The sequence below is a fragment of the Diabrotica virgifera genome, chromosome 5, assembly GCF_917563875.1.
Source record: "Diabrotica virgifera virgifera chromosome 5, PGI_DIABVI_V3a".
Lineage (NCBI taxonomy): Eukaryota > Metazoa > Arthropoda > Insecta > Coleoptera > Chrysomelidae > Diabrotica > Diabrotica virgifera.
Window position 1 is genome coordinate 58,921,177 of NC_065447.1, and position 20,710 is coordinate 58,941,886.

The 20,710-nt window shown below is 32.4% G+C and overlaps 1 protein-coding gene across 4 annotated transcripts in view; it reads left to right on the forward strand.

The window, feature by feature from the left end:
- The window catches only part of LOC114331101 (scavenger receptor class B member 1-like), a 475,489-nt gene that overhangs the window by 419,963 nt on the left and 34,816 nt on the right, over positions 1 to 20,710 (forward strand). For all 4 annotated transcript variants that reach the window (XM_028280581.2, XM_050652550.1, XM_028280572.2 and 1 more), the window contains one exon: positions 15,959 to 16,159. In XM_028280581.2, the coding sequence (XP_028136382.1) occupies positions 15,959 to 16,159 (201 nt within the window). The remainder of the gene's footprint in view (positions 1 to 15,958; positions 16,160 to 20,710) is intronic.

Sequence of the window (20,710 nt, forward strand, 5' to 3'; positions counted from 1 at the left end):
GAGGGCGCACAAAAAAGAAAAATAAACATTTTTTGATAAAAAAATTCCTTAATTAGGCCAGATCCAAACCCGATACTTATCGAGGTTTCATTCCTTATGGTAGGGGAGCAAAAGCGGGAATTTTTGCAGTTACTCTAGTGCGTCAGGATATCACATGGGAAAAACCTTGTACCTTTAGCATATATTGGTTCTTAATACAGGGGAGTTCGTTAAGGGGGGGTCCGAAAAAAATCTATCTTTAGAAAAACTCGAAATCGTCAGTTTAAAATAAGGCAAGTTAAGTACATGCAAAAGAGTGTATATTTAAAAAATCTGACGATTTGAGCGGGGCGTAAGGAAATGGGTGAGTCAAAAAGTTTCACAAAAAAAAGAATATTTCGCGAAATGAACGTCAAATCAAAAAACTAAAAAATACGTGTTCAATATTTTTCAAAAATCTATCGAATGATACCAAACACGACCCCCACGAAGAAGGGTGGGATATAAATATAAAATTTTAAATATGAACCCCGCGATATTTCGCGAAATAAACATCAGAATTACTGCAAAAAAACTACAGCTACTACTACGAAAAACTGTAAAATACACGTATATAATATTTTTGAAAAATCGCATGGCACCAAATACCACCCCCCACGGAGGTGGAGTGGGGGGTTACTTTAAAATCTTAAATAAGAGCCCCCAATTTTTACTGCATATTTGGATTCTTTGCGTAAACATAAGCAACTTTTATTCGAGCCATTTTTTCGAATTAAGGATATATGGCGCTATAATTGGAAAAAACGATTGCTGGAAATGGAAAATTAAATTAAAAAATGGGAAGTCCTTCCACTTTATGGAAAATTTAACTTAACTTTTTTGGTGTTACGACCTAATCTTCACCACCCAATAGGTCCCCATAACGCTCGAGTAACTGCAAATTTAGCATACTTTTTTCCCCTACTATTAAACTACAGGTCTATCCACTGCACTACCGAGGCGTTAAAGATATCTTTATCGTCAATATTATTTATATTTTAATAATAATTTAAGTAAATAATCCTCGTACAGACACTGTTAATAATATTTATTAAAGTTACCTTGTATATATAAAAAAAAACAGAGTCAAGAGAGAACATATTTCTGTAAGTCGGAATTCTTGCAAACATTTCTTTAATTGAATAAAATTAATGGGCTTAATTATTGCAATAACGATTTAAATATTTGACAGCCAGAAGCTCGCCTTGAATATTTCTGGAAAAATATAGAGTTATTGACACCACTTGTTCCGTTTCCGATTAGAAAATAGGATTATTAATAATTGCTGAGTAAGATATGCGGTTTAGCATTAGCCTCTCTTAAATCTATCACATATATGTAAGATTAAACCTACCTTATGAGGCACAATAATATATTATATATAATATATTAATGATATTTTTGTATAATTTCGTCAGATGGTTATAATTTGCAGTCTTTATATATATTTGTAGTCCAGGAACCAAAGCTTTTCACCTCGCAATTTTTACAGAATGGATCAATTTGCTTGAAAATTTGAGAATAAGTAGTGGATAGCCCATGAATCAAAATCTATATGATGCCGACAGGCGCTTTTACCATGGGGTGGTTGCCACCCCATCTCGGGGGTGGAAATTGTTTATTATATTTTGACCGCAAAAGTTAATAAAAACATTCATTCTAAGCAAAAAATGTTCTATACATTTTTTTTTGGTAAAATTAATAGTTTTTTATTTATTCGCTATCGAAAGTGCTAAAAAGTATAAAAAATAAATGTTTTTCGGTGGTATACTCATTTACGATTCACTAAATTTTTGCCGTAGAATAAATTTTATCAAAGTTCTTGGGAATTAAATTACCTATAATTTCATATTTAAACATTTTTTCGTATCTCTGATGCTAATCTTTCTATTCTGAAGGAAATGGCATTTTTTACCAAATTGCAAACATTCGTTATTCGCTTTAAATTTCAGTTTTTTTAAAACTAATCATTCGACGGTAGTCAAACTCCTAGAATCATTTAATAATACATAAATAAAGAAGAATAAATAAGGCCAATGACTAAAAATACCGCTAACTTACATTATTATGCTTCCAATTGGATTTCTCCTTTTTTTTTTAAAAAAAATATTTTGATTTTTTAACCGTAACTTTTTTATTTTTTATCTTAGAAAGTTTGTTAAAAAAGAATTTTGTAGGTTTTTACAAGGTCTATAAGGCTGTTAATATTAAACCTTTTTAAAATTTTGTTACAAAAAGAGGTGGCTCTGAAAGGGTTGATAAAGGTGGTTTTTGCATGATATTACATGATATTATTGCATGAAGTTTTAATTGTCAATATCTCACTCAATTTTTGCCGTAAAAAAATTTTGCAAACCGACTTCTTGAGAATTAAATAAGCTACAATTTCATATTTAAATATTTTTTCGTATCTCTGATGCTAATCTTTCTATTCTGAAGAAAAGGGCATTTTTTACCAAACTACAAAAACTCGTTATTCGCTTTTGACTACATTTTTTTTAAAAACTACTCATTATAAGCCGACTAAACTTCTAGAACCTATTAACAATACATAAATCAAGAAAACCAAATCAGGTCAATGACAACTTTAAAAAAACAGTTTTGTTTATTTTTTCAAAAGGTACATTTTGGACTATCCATTACTTATTCTCAAATTTTCAAGCAAATCGATCCATTCCGTAAAAATTGGGAGGTTTTGTCCTATTTTAAGCTTCAGTACTTGGACTATTGTAGCTAAAGGGGCCTTAAAGGCCGATGGTTTGGAATTTCTCTACGATTTTCCTCCATTTTCGCCTGTCCATGGCCTTAGTTCTCCAATTTGTTATCCCGATTATTTCCAGGTCTTCCCTACATGCTTCTAGCCACTTTTTTCTTAACCGTCCTCTTTTCTTCTTTCCTTCCCCTCTCATCAGCGAGTCCTTTGCCCACCTTCCGTCAGTTAATCTAGCAAGATAATCTAACCAACTAAGTCTCTTTGTTCTGAGGATCTGGCTTATTTCTGGTTTCCTGTACAGCTCTCTGATCTCTACATTTGTTCGTCCCCTCCAAACGTCTTCGTCGTCTTTTACTCCCCTGAATATCTTTCTTATGACACTCCGCTCTCAGATATTCAGCATATTTTCTTGATTTTTGTTCATGGCCCATGTTTCGCTTCCGTAAAGGACTGTGGGCAGGATCACTGTTCGGTATAGTCTTAATTTTGCCTCTCTGGAAATATTTTTAGCCCTTAGTAGTTTGCGTAGGGTTCCGGTAATGTTCCTTTCTCTCGAAATTCTCTTCTCAATACCTTCGCTTTCTTCCCTTTACTTGTTTAGAGTTACTTCGAGATACCCAAACTCCGTCACCTTTTTGAAGCAATACTCTTTACTCTCGTTGATTGTGGTAGTCTTCAGTGGTGTTTCTTCATTTATGTAGTCTGTCCCATTTCCATATACTTGACCTACTATCTCCAGAGTCGACCGTTCTCGAGAAAATGAATTTATTCCAACTCAAAGGTCGTCACTGTACCTATAATTTCAGAGGCTTATACCTTAAAACTATGATTTTTGGAGCTACGCGCCCATTGAGTTTTTTGTTCTACACATCAAGGACTACCAGAACTTAAAGTTTCAAAGCATTTGACAGAGAGCCATTTCCCATAAGGTTTCTGCGGGGTCTTTTATAGCCCTGTACTCTTTGCGTCCTGGGATAAGAAAATTATTATACCTTAGCAAGAAATATACCGATGCGGTATAATAAAATTTCATTTTATTGAGTGTTAATGGACATGGATCTTTAATTTAATATATTAAAAATCATTATACAAGCATTTAAAAAAATATGACCTTTTTAATAAAATATTGTATAATAACTTTGAGCGCTAATTATGCAATAAACATTAATCAACATTAAACTTAAATTAAAGCTTATCTAATGTACTTTTATAATTTTATGGCTACATTTTATCAAGTCACATACATTAGGCTTCCAAATAATTGATTTAAAAAGTGCATATTTTTTCCTTTCAACGTCTCATAAATTAATAATAACCAAAAATTTGCTGTTGCAGGGATTCGGTAGGTATTTCTCATATCCTCCTGTATAACACAGAGTAAAATTCACTAATGATTAATGTTCATGTTTTCACCCACAATCTGGACTAAAATACTCTTTGCGCTGTTTTGTAATTATACAAGAATAAAGAACCGCTAAACGCCGTAAAAATGAATGGTGCATACAATGTTCCAGCTACAAAAGAGCTGATATGAATATTACATGTCGCGAAAAGTTATTTTTTGCACGATTGATCATTTTTGACTGTTTACCGTGACAGATTTTACGTCAGTAGGTGACATTTACTAGCAACTCGACGGTAAGTAATCCAACTCGACGGTAAGTACTCCAACTCGACGGTAAGTAATTCACTTACCGTCGAGTTAAAAATCTCTTAATTTTAATTTATTTTTTGAAAGAATAAAGAAAACTAACGAATTATTTATTAATATTGAAACTTCTTAGGCCTATAGCCAACATTTTTTCTCTTCAAATACGCGATCAAAGTTGAAAACTTGGAAATATCAATGCCATTATAAAGAAAAACGGTTGATTTAATCATTGAATATTCTGCCCAGAGGCTTCCAGGAGCTTTCAACGGCATATGTCTTTGAACGAAATATGCCAATAGAGTCTTTTCTAGAGTCTTCTTTCACCATTTTTTAAAACTTTGGTAGTACTCTGGGCTAATTAGCAAAATACAAGGAAAAGTTATTTACCAGCAATTTTATTGCTGGAATCGAATCTTATTATTGTATGTATTAATAATATAGATATGCAAAGTCCGCAGATAGTGTACTACTTTTTTTATAAACAAAATGGCGCCCGAAAATCGTGTTTTTTTCAATTTTTGCTTTATAACTCCAAAGATTTTAACTTTAGACCAAAAACACCCAAATAAAAATTCACCGCAATTAAATTCTGCATAGAGACGTGTTTTTTCGATTTACTTCGACGAAAACTTTCCCCGGAAAAAGCGGGTTTTTCCAACAAAATCTTTAATTTTCAACTAAACTGTTAGATAAGTAGTTGTTAATCAATAATTAAATAACTTGGTAACGTAAAAGCTCTTTCCGTATGTATTATAATTCTAGAAGTCTATGGAAATTGAATGAACAGTTCAGCAACAATTAAAATGTTAATTAAAAATTTACGGTCGCTATAATAACGACAATAAATATGATAACTACGCTATTCGCGGTGTGCAAGTACTTGGAAAGGGAAACGAGAAACGACCCTGCGCGAGTCGCGGAGAAATATTGCAACTATCTTAAATAATTCATATTGTCAATTGAAATTGTCAAATTGACGTATATTTCATACCTTCTGTCAATGAAGCAGAAAGATTATATATTGCTCCACAATATTGATATGATATGCAATTATTATATAAAGGTAAATTTAATTAATTGTATTTTGCTTGCAGTACTGCATTTTAATAACTAATTTTATTTACTACATACAATTGTTGATGTTTTCATAACATAACCTGAATCTTATTTTTTCTTCTTATTATTTTTTTTGGACTATGGCCTTGACAATTATCCAGTAACCAGGACTAATATAATTGGCCAATATAATTAAAAGTGCGAATAATAGTACAGAGCGTAGAAATAGGGGTCGCTTTGCCGAACTTGCACGGTCCCAATAATAACTACGATTTTTTCATAAAAAGACACTATACCTATCTAATGTACTTTACAGAATTGAAATTGGACTATTTAAGCGGCCTCAGGAATATTTTAAAATTATAAACAATTTTTTGGTTTATAAACAAATAGAATATCTCGGGAAATGAAACAAAAAAAGAATGAAGGAAATTGCTCCATGGGAAGCCGAGAAAATGCATTTTTTTTAACGTATACCGATTTTGAACTTTGAGGGTTGCATTTTCTCCAACCTAATTTTTGATTGGAATTTTGCTATTTTTGGCAATTTTCACACGTATTATCGATAGTTTTTATTATAATAATTTATGTTATGAGAATTTTAAAGATATGAAATTTGGTGTGGAGAAAGAGGATAAAAATAAAAAGGTGATGGTTTGAAAATTATGATCCTATTTTTTATATCTTTGTCGTAAATTTTGGTCAACTTTGACCGATTGTATCTCAGGAACCACTCGTCATAATTAAACGTTTTTTCTTTTAAAAGAGGCGTCCTGCCACTGTGTTTCGAGTACCGTTTTAACTATTTAATTTAGTTTAATATTTCCCGAGATATTCTATTTGTTTATATGCCAAAAAATTGTTTATAATTTTAAAATATTCCTGAGGCCGCTTAAATAGTCCAATTTCAATACTGTAAAGTACATTAGATAGATATAGTGTCTTTTTATGAAAAAATCATAGTTATTCTTATGGATCTTAATTATTGTCGTTATTATAGCGACCGTAAATTTTTAATTAACATTTCAATTGTTGCTAAACTGTTCATTCAATTTCCATCGGCTTCTGGAATTATAATATATACGGAAACGGCTTTTACATTTCCAAGTTATTTAATTATTGATTAACAACTACTTATCTAAAAGATTAGTTGAAAATTAAAGATTTTGTTGGAAAAACCCGCTTTTTCCGGGGAAAGTTTTCGTCGAAGTAAATCGGAATAGGCCATTTTTTGGTCTAAAGTTAAAATCTTTGGAGTTATAGAGCAAATATTGAAAAAAACACGATTTTCGGGCGCCATTTTGTTTATAAAAAAAGTAGCACACTATCTGCGGACTTTGCATATCTATATCATTAATATATACAATCATAAGATTCGATTCCAGCAATAAAATAGCTGGTAAATAACTTTTCCCAAAAATGGCCTATTCTCCGATAATCAGCCCAGACTATAGGTATTTTGATAACGGATTTTGGATTTTTCGGGAATAATTGCGGAACACCGTTCTTCCCAAGCCCGTTCAATTTTTTCAAATTCACTTTCGCTAATATTTTAATTTATAATAATCAAAATTGTACTTCAAATTATTGACAACTAAATAAAAACTCAATTCTCCATTGTTGTTATGCACCCTAGTTACTACCTAACAACCAAAGTATCTATCTTGATAAAATGAATGAAACTAGTCAATATGACGAAAATGTTTAATTTTATAATTTATAATGGTATCAATCGTGCAAAAAACCTTATAAGCATGTCGAACGTTAAGGGTAACCGATCTCAGACAATAAACAATTGTCTTCGATCGGTATAAAACCCTTACCGTTCTCCATACTTAATATTCTATTAATTTTGATGGAAAATAAAATTCTAGTTTTAGAAGATGTTTTTTGTAATTATACAAGAATAAAAAACCGCTAAACGCCGTAAAAATGAGTGGCGCATACAATGTTCCAGCTACAAAGGAGAAAATAAAATTCTAGTTTTATTTTAAAAGATGTTTCCACAATATTTCGTAAATTTGAAGTAAAACGCGCCACAGTTACTCCAGTAACGGGAACACCAGGTTGCTACGTGATTTAAGATATCTGGAATGTCATCTGTCATAATACAAACAAAATACATGTAACATTCATAAATAAAAAAGGAAAGTAAAGAAGAAACAGTAACCTAATATTACTAGCAGTTTATATTTTTTTGAATGCATATTGTAGTTTCCTCATGTATATCCATTTATCTTCCGTTTGCTTTGTAAATTGTAGAAAGCTAGGATTTAGGTTGTGACTAGAATTTGTTTTCCAACGTAAGAAAAGTTTAGATCTTCGGCACTTTGGATTTCATTTTGCTTTTAATATACAGGGTGTCCAGAAACTCTACCGACAAACGAAGACAGGAGATTCCTCATATAATTTTAAGACAATTTAACCAAATTCACCTAGTCCAAAATGCTTCCTAAGGGAGCTAGAGCTCTTTGAAGATGGCGTCTTGTAATTAGTTTTTCTTAAATACCTCCAGATCGCTTTTAGTTAGAAAAACGAAAATTGGTACACATTTATCTTCCAGAGGTAAATCGATTCCATCCATGGTGAATTTCTAGTACCAGTCATAGGCCTCCGTTTTAGGTGGGGCAACGGTTATTTTATCGCATAACTTTTTTGTCTTTAACTTTTAAGCACTTTTGATACTGGATTATTAAATTGTGAGGTATTCTAGTACTAAAAGGTACTCTTGCTTTAAGTTGGTAGGACACACCGTTTTCTAGAAAAATCGATTTGAAAATTTTTCACTTCCTGATTTTGAAAAAGAAAACGGTGTATTTTACCAGCTTCAAGAAAATACCTCATAATTTAATAATCTAGTGTCAAAAATTCTTAAACCAAAACGGACGCATATGACCGGTAAGTACTAGAAATTCACAATTAATAAAATTGATTCATCTCTGTACCATATTCATATAAATAAATGTACCAATTTTCGATTTTCTAAATAGTTTTTTTATTGAATTTTTTTTTTGATATTCAAACAACGAAAAATTTTCAAATCGATTTTTCTAGAAAACGGTGTATCCTATCGACTTAAAGTAAGAGTACCCTTTAGTACTATAATACCTTATATTTTAATAATCCAGACTCAAAAATACTTAAAAATTAAAAACAAAAAAGTTATGCGATAGTATAACTGTTACCCTACCCAAAACGGACGCCTATGGTCGGTACTAGAAATTTGCAATGGATGAAATTGATTTACCTCTAGAAGATAAATATGTGTACCAATTTTCGTTTTTGTAAATAGAAGCGTTCTGGAGATATTTAAGAAAAACTAATTACCAGACGCCATCTTTAAATAGCTCTAGCTCCTTTAGAAAGCATTTTCGAACTAGATGAATTGGGTTAAATTGTCTTAAAATTATCTGAGGAATCTCCTGTCTTCGTTTGTCGGTAGAGTTTCTGGACACCCTGTACACAATCATAAGATTCGATTCCAGCAATAAAATTGCTGGTAAATAACTTTTCCCAAAAATGGCCTATTCTCCGATAATCTGCCCAGACTATTATAAATCATGCAATTTGGCTAATGGTAGGGGAGCTTAAGCGGGGATCGATAAATCGATTCATCTCTGGTATATAAATAAATGTACCAATTTTCGTTTTTCTAAATAGTTTTTTTATTGAATTTTTTTTTGTTATTCAAACAACGAAAAATTTTCAAATCGATTTTTCTAGAAATCGGTGTATCCTATCGACTTACAGTAAGAGTACCTTTTAGTACTATAATACCTTACATTTTAATAATCCGGACTCAAAAATGCTTAAAAATTGAAAACAAAAAAGGTATGCGATAATATATCTGTTGCCCTGCCCAAATCGGACGCCTATGACCGGTACTAGAAATTGCAATTAATGGAATCGATTTATCCCTGGAAGATAAATATGTGCACCAATTTTCGTTCTTCCAAATAGAAGCATTCTGGAGATATTTAAGAAAAACTAATTACCAGACGCCATCTTCAAATAGCTCTAGCTCCTTTAGGAAGTATTTTCGGACTAGATGAATTGGGTTAAATTGTCTTAAAATTATCAGTAGTAATTGCACAAGAGCTCTAAAATTATTGAATTTTTCCCGAGTGACACTTGTAATTTCACGAGCCGAAGGCGAGTGAAATTATGTCAAAGTGTCACGAGGGCAAAAATTCTATATTAATTTTAGAGATCGCGTGCAATTTGTTGCGATTATTTCATGAATAAAACTGTTCAAAACCAAAATTTTATTGTAATTTATTTATGTAAGTACAAATTAGTACTGTTAAACACACAGTTGATATAAAATATTTTACCGTTGAAAGTCATCACTTTTATAACTTTTAAAACATTAATTGTCATTAATGTCACTAAATGTATTTTTTCGTAGCAACGAAGGGCATCTGACGTAATATACTTGACGACGGGATATTATCAAAAATTATCACCTTAATTTGCATTTCTGTAGCTTTCTATTGGTCAGAATCTCCTATGAATGAAATAATCTGAGGAATCTCCTGTCTTCGTTTGTCGGTAGAGTTTCTGGACACTCTGTATATTCCTGTTGTGTTTTTTGCGAATTATTTTTAATAGTTTGCTAACATGACAGGGAGATTTGGTTTTCGTGGAGTATTCAGAGGACACCAAGGGCCGTTTAGAAGAGTCCAAAAAGACGAAATGTGCATAAACGGATGGTAGTGGTATTTGAAACGAAACTAAATCTTAAACTTTCTTTCTGTATATTTTTTCTCTGTATATTCATAATAATTAAAAATTTCTACCATTATATGCAATTTAAAATGATTGTCGAGATGAATAGTAAATTTTGGTCGCAAAATATTAAACACGCCATATTTAAAAGTCTACGTCGAATAATCTGTATTTAATGACAGTTTTACCCACCTAATTATTTAATAATTACTGCATTAAAATTATTACAACCTTTTCACAGAAATATCAATCAACGTCATTTGTAAAACCAAAACTTTTATAAAAATATCTACAATCTTGCAGAAAATGGCCTTCAGTAAACTGGTCTTGTCGCAAAAAACAAAGTAACGAAGAAGACTGCGGTAATTTACTTAAAATAGCAACCATAATGACAATTATAAAGCTGGATAATAGCGCCAGTTTTATTATCTTATTTTCTTGTCATCGGGAATCAATTTGGTAATTAAGGGTTATGATATTATCATGTATTTTAAGAAAAGTAAATTAGCTAGAATTTAAAAAGGAAATCCCTGTAGTTGTCTGTATACCATATAGTTATAAAAACTTACGATTGAAGTAGAAACTTCGAATGTTATGTTTATACAGTGCTAGTCAAAAGTCCGTACCCCCCCTCGTATCTTTTGAACGGTTATACCTATAATAGTAAAATTTGGAGGGAGGAAATAAACGGACGTAAGCTTCTTAACTAGTCATGACAGATGACGTAATAGTGACAGATGACTTTACAGCGCCACTGTGACAGATAATTTTAAATGGGACCTTATGGCAAGTGATACCTCGTTTGAAAGGTATTGAAAATACCTATTCATTTATACCAATTTTGTTTGAGTTTAAGCTAATTTTGATGAAAAAATGAAATAAATATAAAATTGTAGTTTCGCATTTAATTAATAAAAATTCAAAATTCTGCCTATGATTACTTGTCAAAAGGGTTGAAGTTTACATAAAAACTACTAGAAAATTGAAAAACGTCAAATTTTTTGACAAAGAAACCATAGGCGGACATTTGAATTTTTGTTAATTAAATGAGAAACTACAATATTATATTTATTTAATTTATTCACCAAAATAAAAATCCACCTACACCCAAAAAAATTAGTATGGCTGAATAGGTATTTTAAATACCTTTCAAACGAGGTATCACTTGCCATAAGGTCCCATTTAAAATTATCGGTCACAGTGGCTCTGTAACGTCATCTGTCACTATTACGTCACCTGTCATGACTAGTTAAGGAGCTTATGTCCGTTTATTTCCTCCCTCCAAATTTCACTTTTGTACGTATAACCGTTCAAAAGATAAGAGGAGGGGTACGGACTTTTGACTAGCACTGTATATAAAACTTGTTTTATTATTTTTTTTAATTCTCCAAATGGATTTATAAAATGCATCAAAACGTTGTCGGTCGTATCAGACCATCATCAGTTAGAACGTATAAGCGTTAGTATATGGAACTAGCTACAGAAATCGGTCAAAAGACTTTTAAATTACATGGTTAAAATATTGAATTACTGAACATAACGACATCAAGTCGATCTTAAAAGAATATACAGAGAAGGCAAAATTATGGAATAAATTCATATTTCAGAGAATGGGAGATTTTGGAGAGAAATCCCGAAACAGGTCGATTTTTATTTTTAAATTATAATTTTTTGGCATATGTATTATACTAGTGACGTCATCCATCTGAACTTGATGACGTAATCGATAATGTTTTTAAATACGAATAGGAGTCGTGTGATAGCTCATTTAAAAGGTTATTCAATTCTCTGTTCAATAATAAAAAGATTACCATAATTATTTATACAGGGTGAACAAAAAAATAATTTTGGGATTAAATTAATTCACACAAAAAGAAGAATGCATGTAATTTATTTAACTCAAAATACATTTTACTGCTATCAGAAAATAGAAAAAAATATTTTCCACCTACCTCTACCCAAAGTATACATTTCCTGGCCTTATTGTATGGAGCAAAGTCGTACTTTTCCTCCTTAGGGAGACAGAGTACTTTTACTCCCTAGGGAGTAAATGGGATTAAATAACTTATTGACGCCTTATATTATATTCTATTTTCTATTACGTAAATATCTATACATTTTAACCTTTATTTATAGAACACCCTGTATTTTGCAGAATGATAAAAAACAGTAAATTTGAGTAAATTGTCATTTTTATTCAACAATGTTTACATTATTAATTTGACTTTTATTTGACAGTTGGCAGTTATACTGTACCTACTTGTCAGTTCTAGTTCTCTAATAAATTTTGTTAGTTACATAAATAAATTATTTAAAAATGAAAAAATGACATGTTATTTGAGGTAGGTGGAAAATCATATATGTATAACATGGAAGTAAAGTGCCTTTTCCTCCCTTGAATGATTCCTGCCCTCCGCTACGCGTCGGACAGTAAACTTCATTCTCGGGAGGAAAAGTAGCACTTTGCTCCCTTGTTATACAAATAGCTATTATTTCACAAATAAACATTAATTTTCGCTTAAATTCAATGTTAAACTGCCAGCGACCTGCCTCCTGGCAGTTGGAACATCTGATTTAAGCGAGAAGCATTATTTATTTGTCAAATAAACATTTTTTCTGTTTTCTGACCGCAGTAAAATGTATTTGCAATTAAATAAATTGCATTCATTCTTCTTTTTCTGTGAATTAATTTAATGTAAAAATTATTTTTTTTTTGGCCGCCCTGTACAAATTATTATGGCGATGTTGATTTTACTGAAAAGAGAATGGAATAACCTTTCAAATGAACTATCACACGAGGCCTATTCTCATTTAAAAAAAATTATCGATTACGTCATAAGGCCCAGATAGATGACGTCACTAGTTTGAAATATATGCCAAAAAATCATAATTTAAAAATAAAAATCGACCTGTTTCGGGATTTTTTTCCAAAATCTCCCATTCTCGAAAAAATGAATTTATTCCACAATTTTGCCTCTCACTATATATTAAAAAATTATATATTATTAAGGGGATATACGCATCCCAAAAACCAGGTGCCACTATGGTGAGATGTGAAGACCAATTTAGCCAAGGAGTAAGCTAAAAACTAGAAATGACATCATTTAGAAGCTCTGAGGTACATCTTGTGGCATGGGGGCATGGGGGCATGGGTCAACAGTGCTCAGGTTCAAAATATTGATGTACAGCTAAATAACCCATTGGCTACCAGTGCTGAGCGATATTCCACTATCATGCCTTAGCCAACTAAATCCACTAACCAAAAAATATAAAAAGATCCTTAAGAACACATCATTGCCAATTTATAACTATATAGAAAATGTAACAAAAAGTCCACTGCGCTCCAGAAAATATCCCATACAAACCACAGATACGGGTGCATCCACCGAATTCAACATGATCACCAAATAGACCCATGAATCGTCAGAAACCTAACCAGATATAATTAAACCTTGCATCACAGAGATGGCCCCTAGATTTGACCTAACACGTAAGACCCGTTGCACATTTAACCGTATCAAAACTCAACATGGTCGATGTTTGTATATGACCTACCTTGTGTGCTGCATCGTCATTTATTCCTTTATTTTCTGAATTTAGTTACTTCAGAGCATGTGAAAATACAGTGATGAACCACTTTGGTGATATGGTATCTCCCTGTCGAACACTTCTAATACCTTATTAGTAGGACCGTACAGAGTTATAGTTGTATTGATACAATGTAATAAGTAACTATACCCTGTTTTTAAACGAGGGGGAGTAAACTCAAAAGACAGATTCACACCCAATAATGTCACTAAAAAAGTCACCAAATACATCTTCTTTTTTGGTTGATAATGTCGGTCTTCGATTGTAATCCATAAATATTATGTTATACTAATACGTACGCGTCGCTAAAGAGTTCTAAAAACAACTGTTTTTTATATAAAATTAGTCTAAAAATGTAAAAATTAAAGGAATAACGCAGGAACAACAAAAAATCGTCGATATAACTTAATTAATCTATGAGATGCCAATAGTGTAGAAACTTCATAAATATCAATAGTATCAAAATTTCATAACTGCGTAGTAAACTTGCCTGAGGTTGCGGAACAGTTGATCATACTTATTACAACAACCCTTATTTAATAATATACTCTATTAGCTGACGATATATTCTTTGGACAATTTCAATTATACATATATTTTTAAATTTAATTAAAATACATCTGGAAATTCCAGGAATAAGTAAAATATTACAAAGAAATTTTATTATTCATAGCAATAAAAAATAAATTAGTAGTAATAATTTATATGACCAATTTGGAATATGATATAAAATATAAACGATAAAATACTTATATAAAAAATGATAATTATTTACTATCTGACAGATTGTAATGATTAAAGATTTTTTAAAAGAACATTTACTGTTAGAAAAAAGTATACATATATTAAATACATATCAAGTTTTAAATCGTTAATAAATCAGAAATAATATATTTAAAATATATAAATAAATATTGTTAAAAAAAAGTTCGTGTAACCTTCTGGCTTATGTCCAGTGTTAGGGTCTTCAGGTCGCGCATGCGCCCCCAACATGACATAACGACCACTTTCGTAGCTCGACCGACGGCTTCCGAAGCAAGGTGGTCGCTCAGTTAAATTAAAAAATTAAAAATATTTAGTGTGCATGTCGAAAATAGAATGTATCAAGAACATTTGAGGTTTCCAACCCATACGTTTACACTTGTTCTTCTACGGCACTACAGCCCAAATTGAGCCTTGGGCTCCTTGATTTTTTGCCTCCACCCTTGTTTGTCTGTGGCTGTCTTCTCCATACACCGATCCCTAAAAGGGCTTGTGCCTCGCTGTTTACTGTGTCTTCCCCAGCTTGGCTTTCCAACCGGTCTCTTTCCCTGCATTCTAGCGTTCAGTGCTCTTTTTGGTAGCCTATCCTCTCCCATTCTTATCACGTCAGGCCCATTGCGATCTTTGTATTCTAATGAAGTCTGACAGGGGTGTTTCCTTACAAAGTTAATAAAACTCGTTGTTGTATCGACTTCTGAAGTTTCCATTTTCCCTCACAGGTCCTAGTATTCTCCTCAGTACTTTTATTTCGAATGTATCGAGTTTCTTTCGAGTGTGGATGTTCCTTTCAGGACCCATGCTTGATTGCGATAGCATGCTATTGGTCGAATTAAGGTTTTATAGATTCTCAAATAAGCTCTAAAATAAGCTCTGTTTGCCTGCATTATTCTCTTCCGTATTTCTCCATCTTTTGATTCGTCGGCATATATTTTTACTCTCAGGTATGTAAACTTTCCAACCCTTTCAATGTCATCTTCATGTATAATAGTTTGTGCGGCTATATTTCTTCTCGTCTGTATCATTATTTTTGTTTTTTCTGTTAATTTCCAGACCTAGCCTTTTTGTTTGCTTTTTTAACTCTGCGTATGTTTCCTGTACTCCTGTTGATGTTCTATTCATAATGTTAATATCATCGGTATAAGCGGCCAGTTAAACCGTTCGGTTGGTCAGTAGGTTTCCTCGTCCAGTTTGCATTTGCCTAACCGCATACTCCAGTGCCAGGTTAAACAATGTTGGGGCCAGATTATCTCCCTGCTTCAGTCCCTGCTAAATTTTGAAAAAGTCATACGTTTACACTATGTATAACATATTTTTTTAACTTTGTAGTTTCAGTTTGCGTTTTCGTTTTACTTATTGTGGTACCGTTCAAATATCTACTACTATTGTCTATGATTTTGCATGATTTCAATATTGTATTAATATGTTATGTTTTTTTTTTTTAGAGTATAGCGGATGTAGTCTCTGACAGATCATATTTTACAAGAATTGGATTAAACGTGATCATAAGGCAGACAGAGAGTTTTCCGTTAGTACAAATGACGGCGAGGGAATTCATGTTTGGCTATTCCAGCAGTCTGATGAGTTTAGGAAACAACTTTTTGCCTAACTGGATAAACTTTGATAAACTGGGCTTAATTGATAGGGTAAGTACAAAATACAAAACTGTGTCACTTGAAATTTTAGGAAGTTATTGAGAGGCTACATCAGCGCGTCATCAATATTTTTTTTTCGAAAGTTCTGCGAACTTATAACAGTGCGGCAACAGTGCGTCGGCAGTACGACAGTGACAGTGACACTAAACTATCAAAAACGAAGGCACAATATTGTCTTCTTTTTCTTCCTTCTTGTACGTAGGCTTTAAAGTCTGTTTCTTGTTCAATATTAGCCTCCTAAATTGTTTAAGTTATCGCACCATCTTTTTCTTGGTCTGCCAATACCTACTTCTTCGTCCATTTGGTGACTTATTTCGTGCTATTCGTACTATCCTATCCTCTGCCATTCTACTAATGTATTCGTTCAACTCCTGTTTCCGTTTTGTCACCCATCCATTTATGTCTTCTACATTGCATGATCTTCCTAAGTTTTCGCTTCTCTCCCTATCCAACAGACTTTTCCCTGATATTCGTCGGAGTATTTCCATCTCTGTTGTTTCTCGTAGTCCTCTCGTTTTATATGTGTCAGGTCTTGTCTCCGCCGTGTATGTCAATATAGGTCTAATTGCTGCTTTATAGATTCTTGCTTTTGTGTCTTGTCTTAGCTGTTTGTTCTTCCAGATTGTGACATTAAGAGATCCCGCCGCTTTACTTGCTTTTAAGCTTTGTTGTCGTACTTCCTCTTCAACATCTCCGTAACTGGTTATATCTATTCCCAGATATCTAAACCTTGCTTCCTGCTTTATTATTTTCCCATCAATTTCTATTTTACATCGTAGTGGGTATTTAGATGTTGTCATACATTTGGTTTTTTCTACTGATATTATCATATTGTATTTCTTGGCTGTTGTATTGAAGATGTATGTTAATCTTTGGAGATCGTCTTCTGTCTCGGCGATTAATGCGGCGTCGTCTGCATAACACAATATTTGTATTTCTTTGTCCCCATTCTGTAACCATGACCTTTACGTACTGCTTCTATTATTTCGTCCATTATTATATTAAAGAACTGTGAGTTTTCCACTTATTTTTGCTTGTATTCGATTATGAAAGTAGATGTTTTCGATGGTTTGTATCATATTGATTGGTATGTTTCTTCTATACAGTAAATGTAAGACGTCTTCGACTTAAATGCGATCGAAAGCCTTTGTCAGGTCTCTAAAACATAGATTTGCTGGTTTATTGTACTCAATGGCATTTTCTGTGATTTGTCTCAGTACAAATACGGCGTCTACGCAGGATCTTACGGATCTGAATCCTTGTTGTTGTGATAACAATATTTTGATAACAATAATTATTATACTTATAGGCGCGCTAAATGTTACAAAGTCAGTCAAGTTCGATTTCTTGTTATGAATAATCGATTTTAAGTAATTCCAATGTGACACAAAATCTAGGCATGGGATAATAGTTATTTATGTACCAAGTCAGTAAAGGTACTCTTTATCGAACGAGTCTGATATTATGAGCAGAGCGAGCCCAGCGAGCGAGGCGAATAACAGACGAGTTCGATAAAGAGTCTTTACTGACGTGGTGCATACAAAATTTTATCGCCAACAACTTGATATTGGTTTTAACACTTACTTACAATTTAAAATTTAAGAATTTTTTAAATTTTAGACGTAATAAAAATTTCATGACCGTTTTGACAGATGACTTTTGCATGATGGTCGCTTTCGATTTTTAATCGATATTTATCAATGTTAAATAATTACTAAATCGGTCAAGTTTTGATTTATTTTATATGAATATAATTACAAAATACTACAGAATTTCAGTTCTTGACATAAATTTCATTAACAATGTCGTAAATTTTGTACAATATTTTTAAAATTAAAGTACATAAATAAATTGTAAGTTAACTCAAATAAATAATCGGTTACTGCAATCGACCACTTACATTTAATCTCGATTAATCGCGGCAGGTAAAGTAAAATTCTTTTTTCAGTACAATAAAGGGTTACTTTACTGCCGAAAATGAGGGCAAATGAGTACAATAATGAATGACTTTAGTGACGGTTGGCGATAAAAAAGTTTATTTGAAGAAAGTGTATTTTTTTGTTGTTGTTAATGGTGGTACAGACTCGTTTTTGTAATGTTTTATTTAATTATAGAGTAATTTCCACATACTAACATATTTCTCAAATTGGGCTCTGTACTGCCATTCTTTACTATACCTATGCTATACAGACGAATATGTGCGTCAAATATCTCGACAAAATATTCAAAATTAAAGTTGCAATCTTGGAACGCATTTTTCGTGCGCTGATGTTGCCTCTTAACTCAATAATAGTTAATACGATAATCATTTAGGGACATTTTTGGCTCAGAAAATTTTATTTATTGATTTGTACATTTGAATTTTTAATGCTTCATACTGTTTCTTTGAGCAGTATTTGTTTTTCTAACGTAAAGGGGGACAAATCGAACCCGGAGAATTCGGACATCGAATCGGACCTCATTATGTTGTTGAATGAAATAATAGCTAAAAAAACCGACATAATCACAAATAATTAACAATATTTTCACCAGGACATCATTTTGCAGCAAGATCCCCTCAGCGAGATTTCCTGCCATTATGCACACATAGTCCGAAATTATTTAAACACAGTATTTTCCGGAGGATAGATTGGACGACGTGGACGCAAAGAATGGGCACCGAGATCACCAGATCTTGCCCCATTAGATTTGTTGTAGGGTTACCTAAAGTTCCGGGTATACCAGATGAATACACAAAATATTGCTGATCTATATCATAGAGTTATACAATACATAACTAGAGAAATGTTAAAAGAATGTTGGTTAAGAAACAAAACATAGCTTATTCTACTGTCAACACGAAAATTGTGAAAACTCTGAACGCCTTCTTCTTCTTTAAGTTCCATCTTCCATCGAAGGTTGAAAATTATCATAGCTATGCGGACCCTGTTGACTGCCGCTCTAAATAGCTCTGCACTACTCCATTCGAACCATTTCCGTAAGTTCTTATGCCAGGATGTTCTTCGTCTTCCCACATTTCGCTTTCCTCGGATTATGCCTTGCATAATAAGTTGTAATAATGAGTATTTTTGCTTTCTTATCACATGTCCCAAGTATTCAAGATTTCGTCTTTTTTGATAGTTAGTATTATTTCCGGTTGATTTCCTATCCTTCTAGTTACTTCCACGTTCGACATTCTTTAAATCCATGATATTCGTAGGATTCTTCTGTAACACCAAAATTCAAAGGCGGCCAACTTATTCAAATGGACTTGTTTCAATGTCCAGGCTTCCAAGCCATAAAGAAGGGTAGAGAACACGTAACATCGAAGCATCCTTAGGCATAGTTCTAACCTTATATCCCGACAATCTAAACAACTAATAAACTAAAATTTTGGAAATAAAAATGTATACCATTTTTATTCAATTGCAATGCGAAACCAAAACTGTCTTAATTCTTACTTAGGTTAGAGAGTGCGGCCAGCACTCTTATCGACGATTTCACCTCTTGTTAGAGGCTCTTCAGAGAATGCATAGGCTGCTATCTCTACTCCAGGTAAAAATTTTCGACATCTATAAGTCACCCATTGCAACTGACGTGAAGGTATTAGGTGCGTAGCAGCATCTGCTAAATGAAAGTCTAAGTTTTTCAACCTAATAAAAATATTTTTAAAATAAAATATTTTTAAAAGATTTTTAATTGAAAAACTTATTAGACCATTTTCCTGGTGACATCTCCAAGGCTTCTACAATATGCAAGCCAAATGGATGCTGCAGTGAAGACAAAAGGGAAGGAATTCTACACTATGCAATTCACAACCCCCGTCTGCAGCTTGGTAAAGTTCCAACGGAAAATGGACCTAGTTACTCTATAGGAGTAATACTATTATAAAATAAAAATGTATACCATTTTTATTCAGTTGCAATGCGAAACCAAAACTGTCTTAATTCTTACTTAGGTTAGAGAGTGCGGCCAGCACTCTTATTGACGATTTCACCTCTTGTTAGTCCTGAAGAAGTTAATAGTATCAAAATTAAGCAAGTTACGATGAAAATAAGAGAACCCTTTCGATTTTGTTAGAAAAAAATGAAAAATAAAACATATGCCATTTCCACAAAAATTAAAATGTATAGTAATCCGTATGGGAATTTCTTTATATTAGCATAAGTAATTATTTTAATAATTTTGACCGGTTTAGAATGCATATTTTTGAAAAAAAGGTGTATTTTAAAAGAATCAGAATTTTTAAAATTATCGTAATTCGCATATTCTTTTGATAATAACTCCAAAAATACTCAATGTACGTAAAAAATAATATATAAGCCAATTTTAGTTTTCTCTGTATCAAATATTTGACTGTTTTTACTATTTCTCTAGGGTAAAAAATAACCGAGATAGAAACGTTTGAAACTTAAATTTTGCTGAGAGAATCATGTAACCGGGGCCATTTAACCATTTATTATTAAAAAAGTAAGGGGTTTAAAAGATTAAATTCGACGCGGTTTAATAGCTCTTGGAATTAGTTTTCAAATATATTTTAGGTGAACCTAATCTCATAAAAAT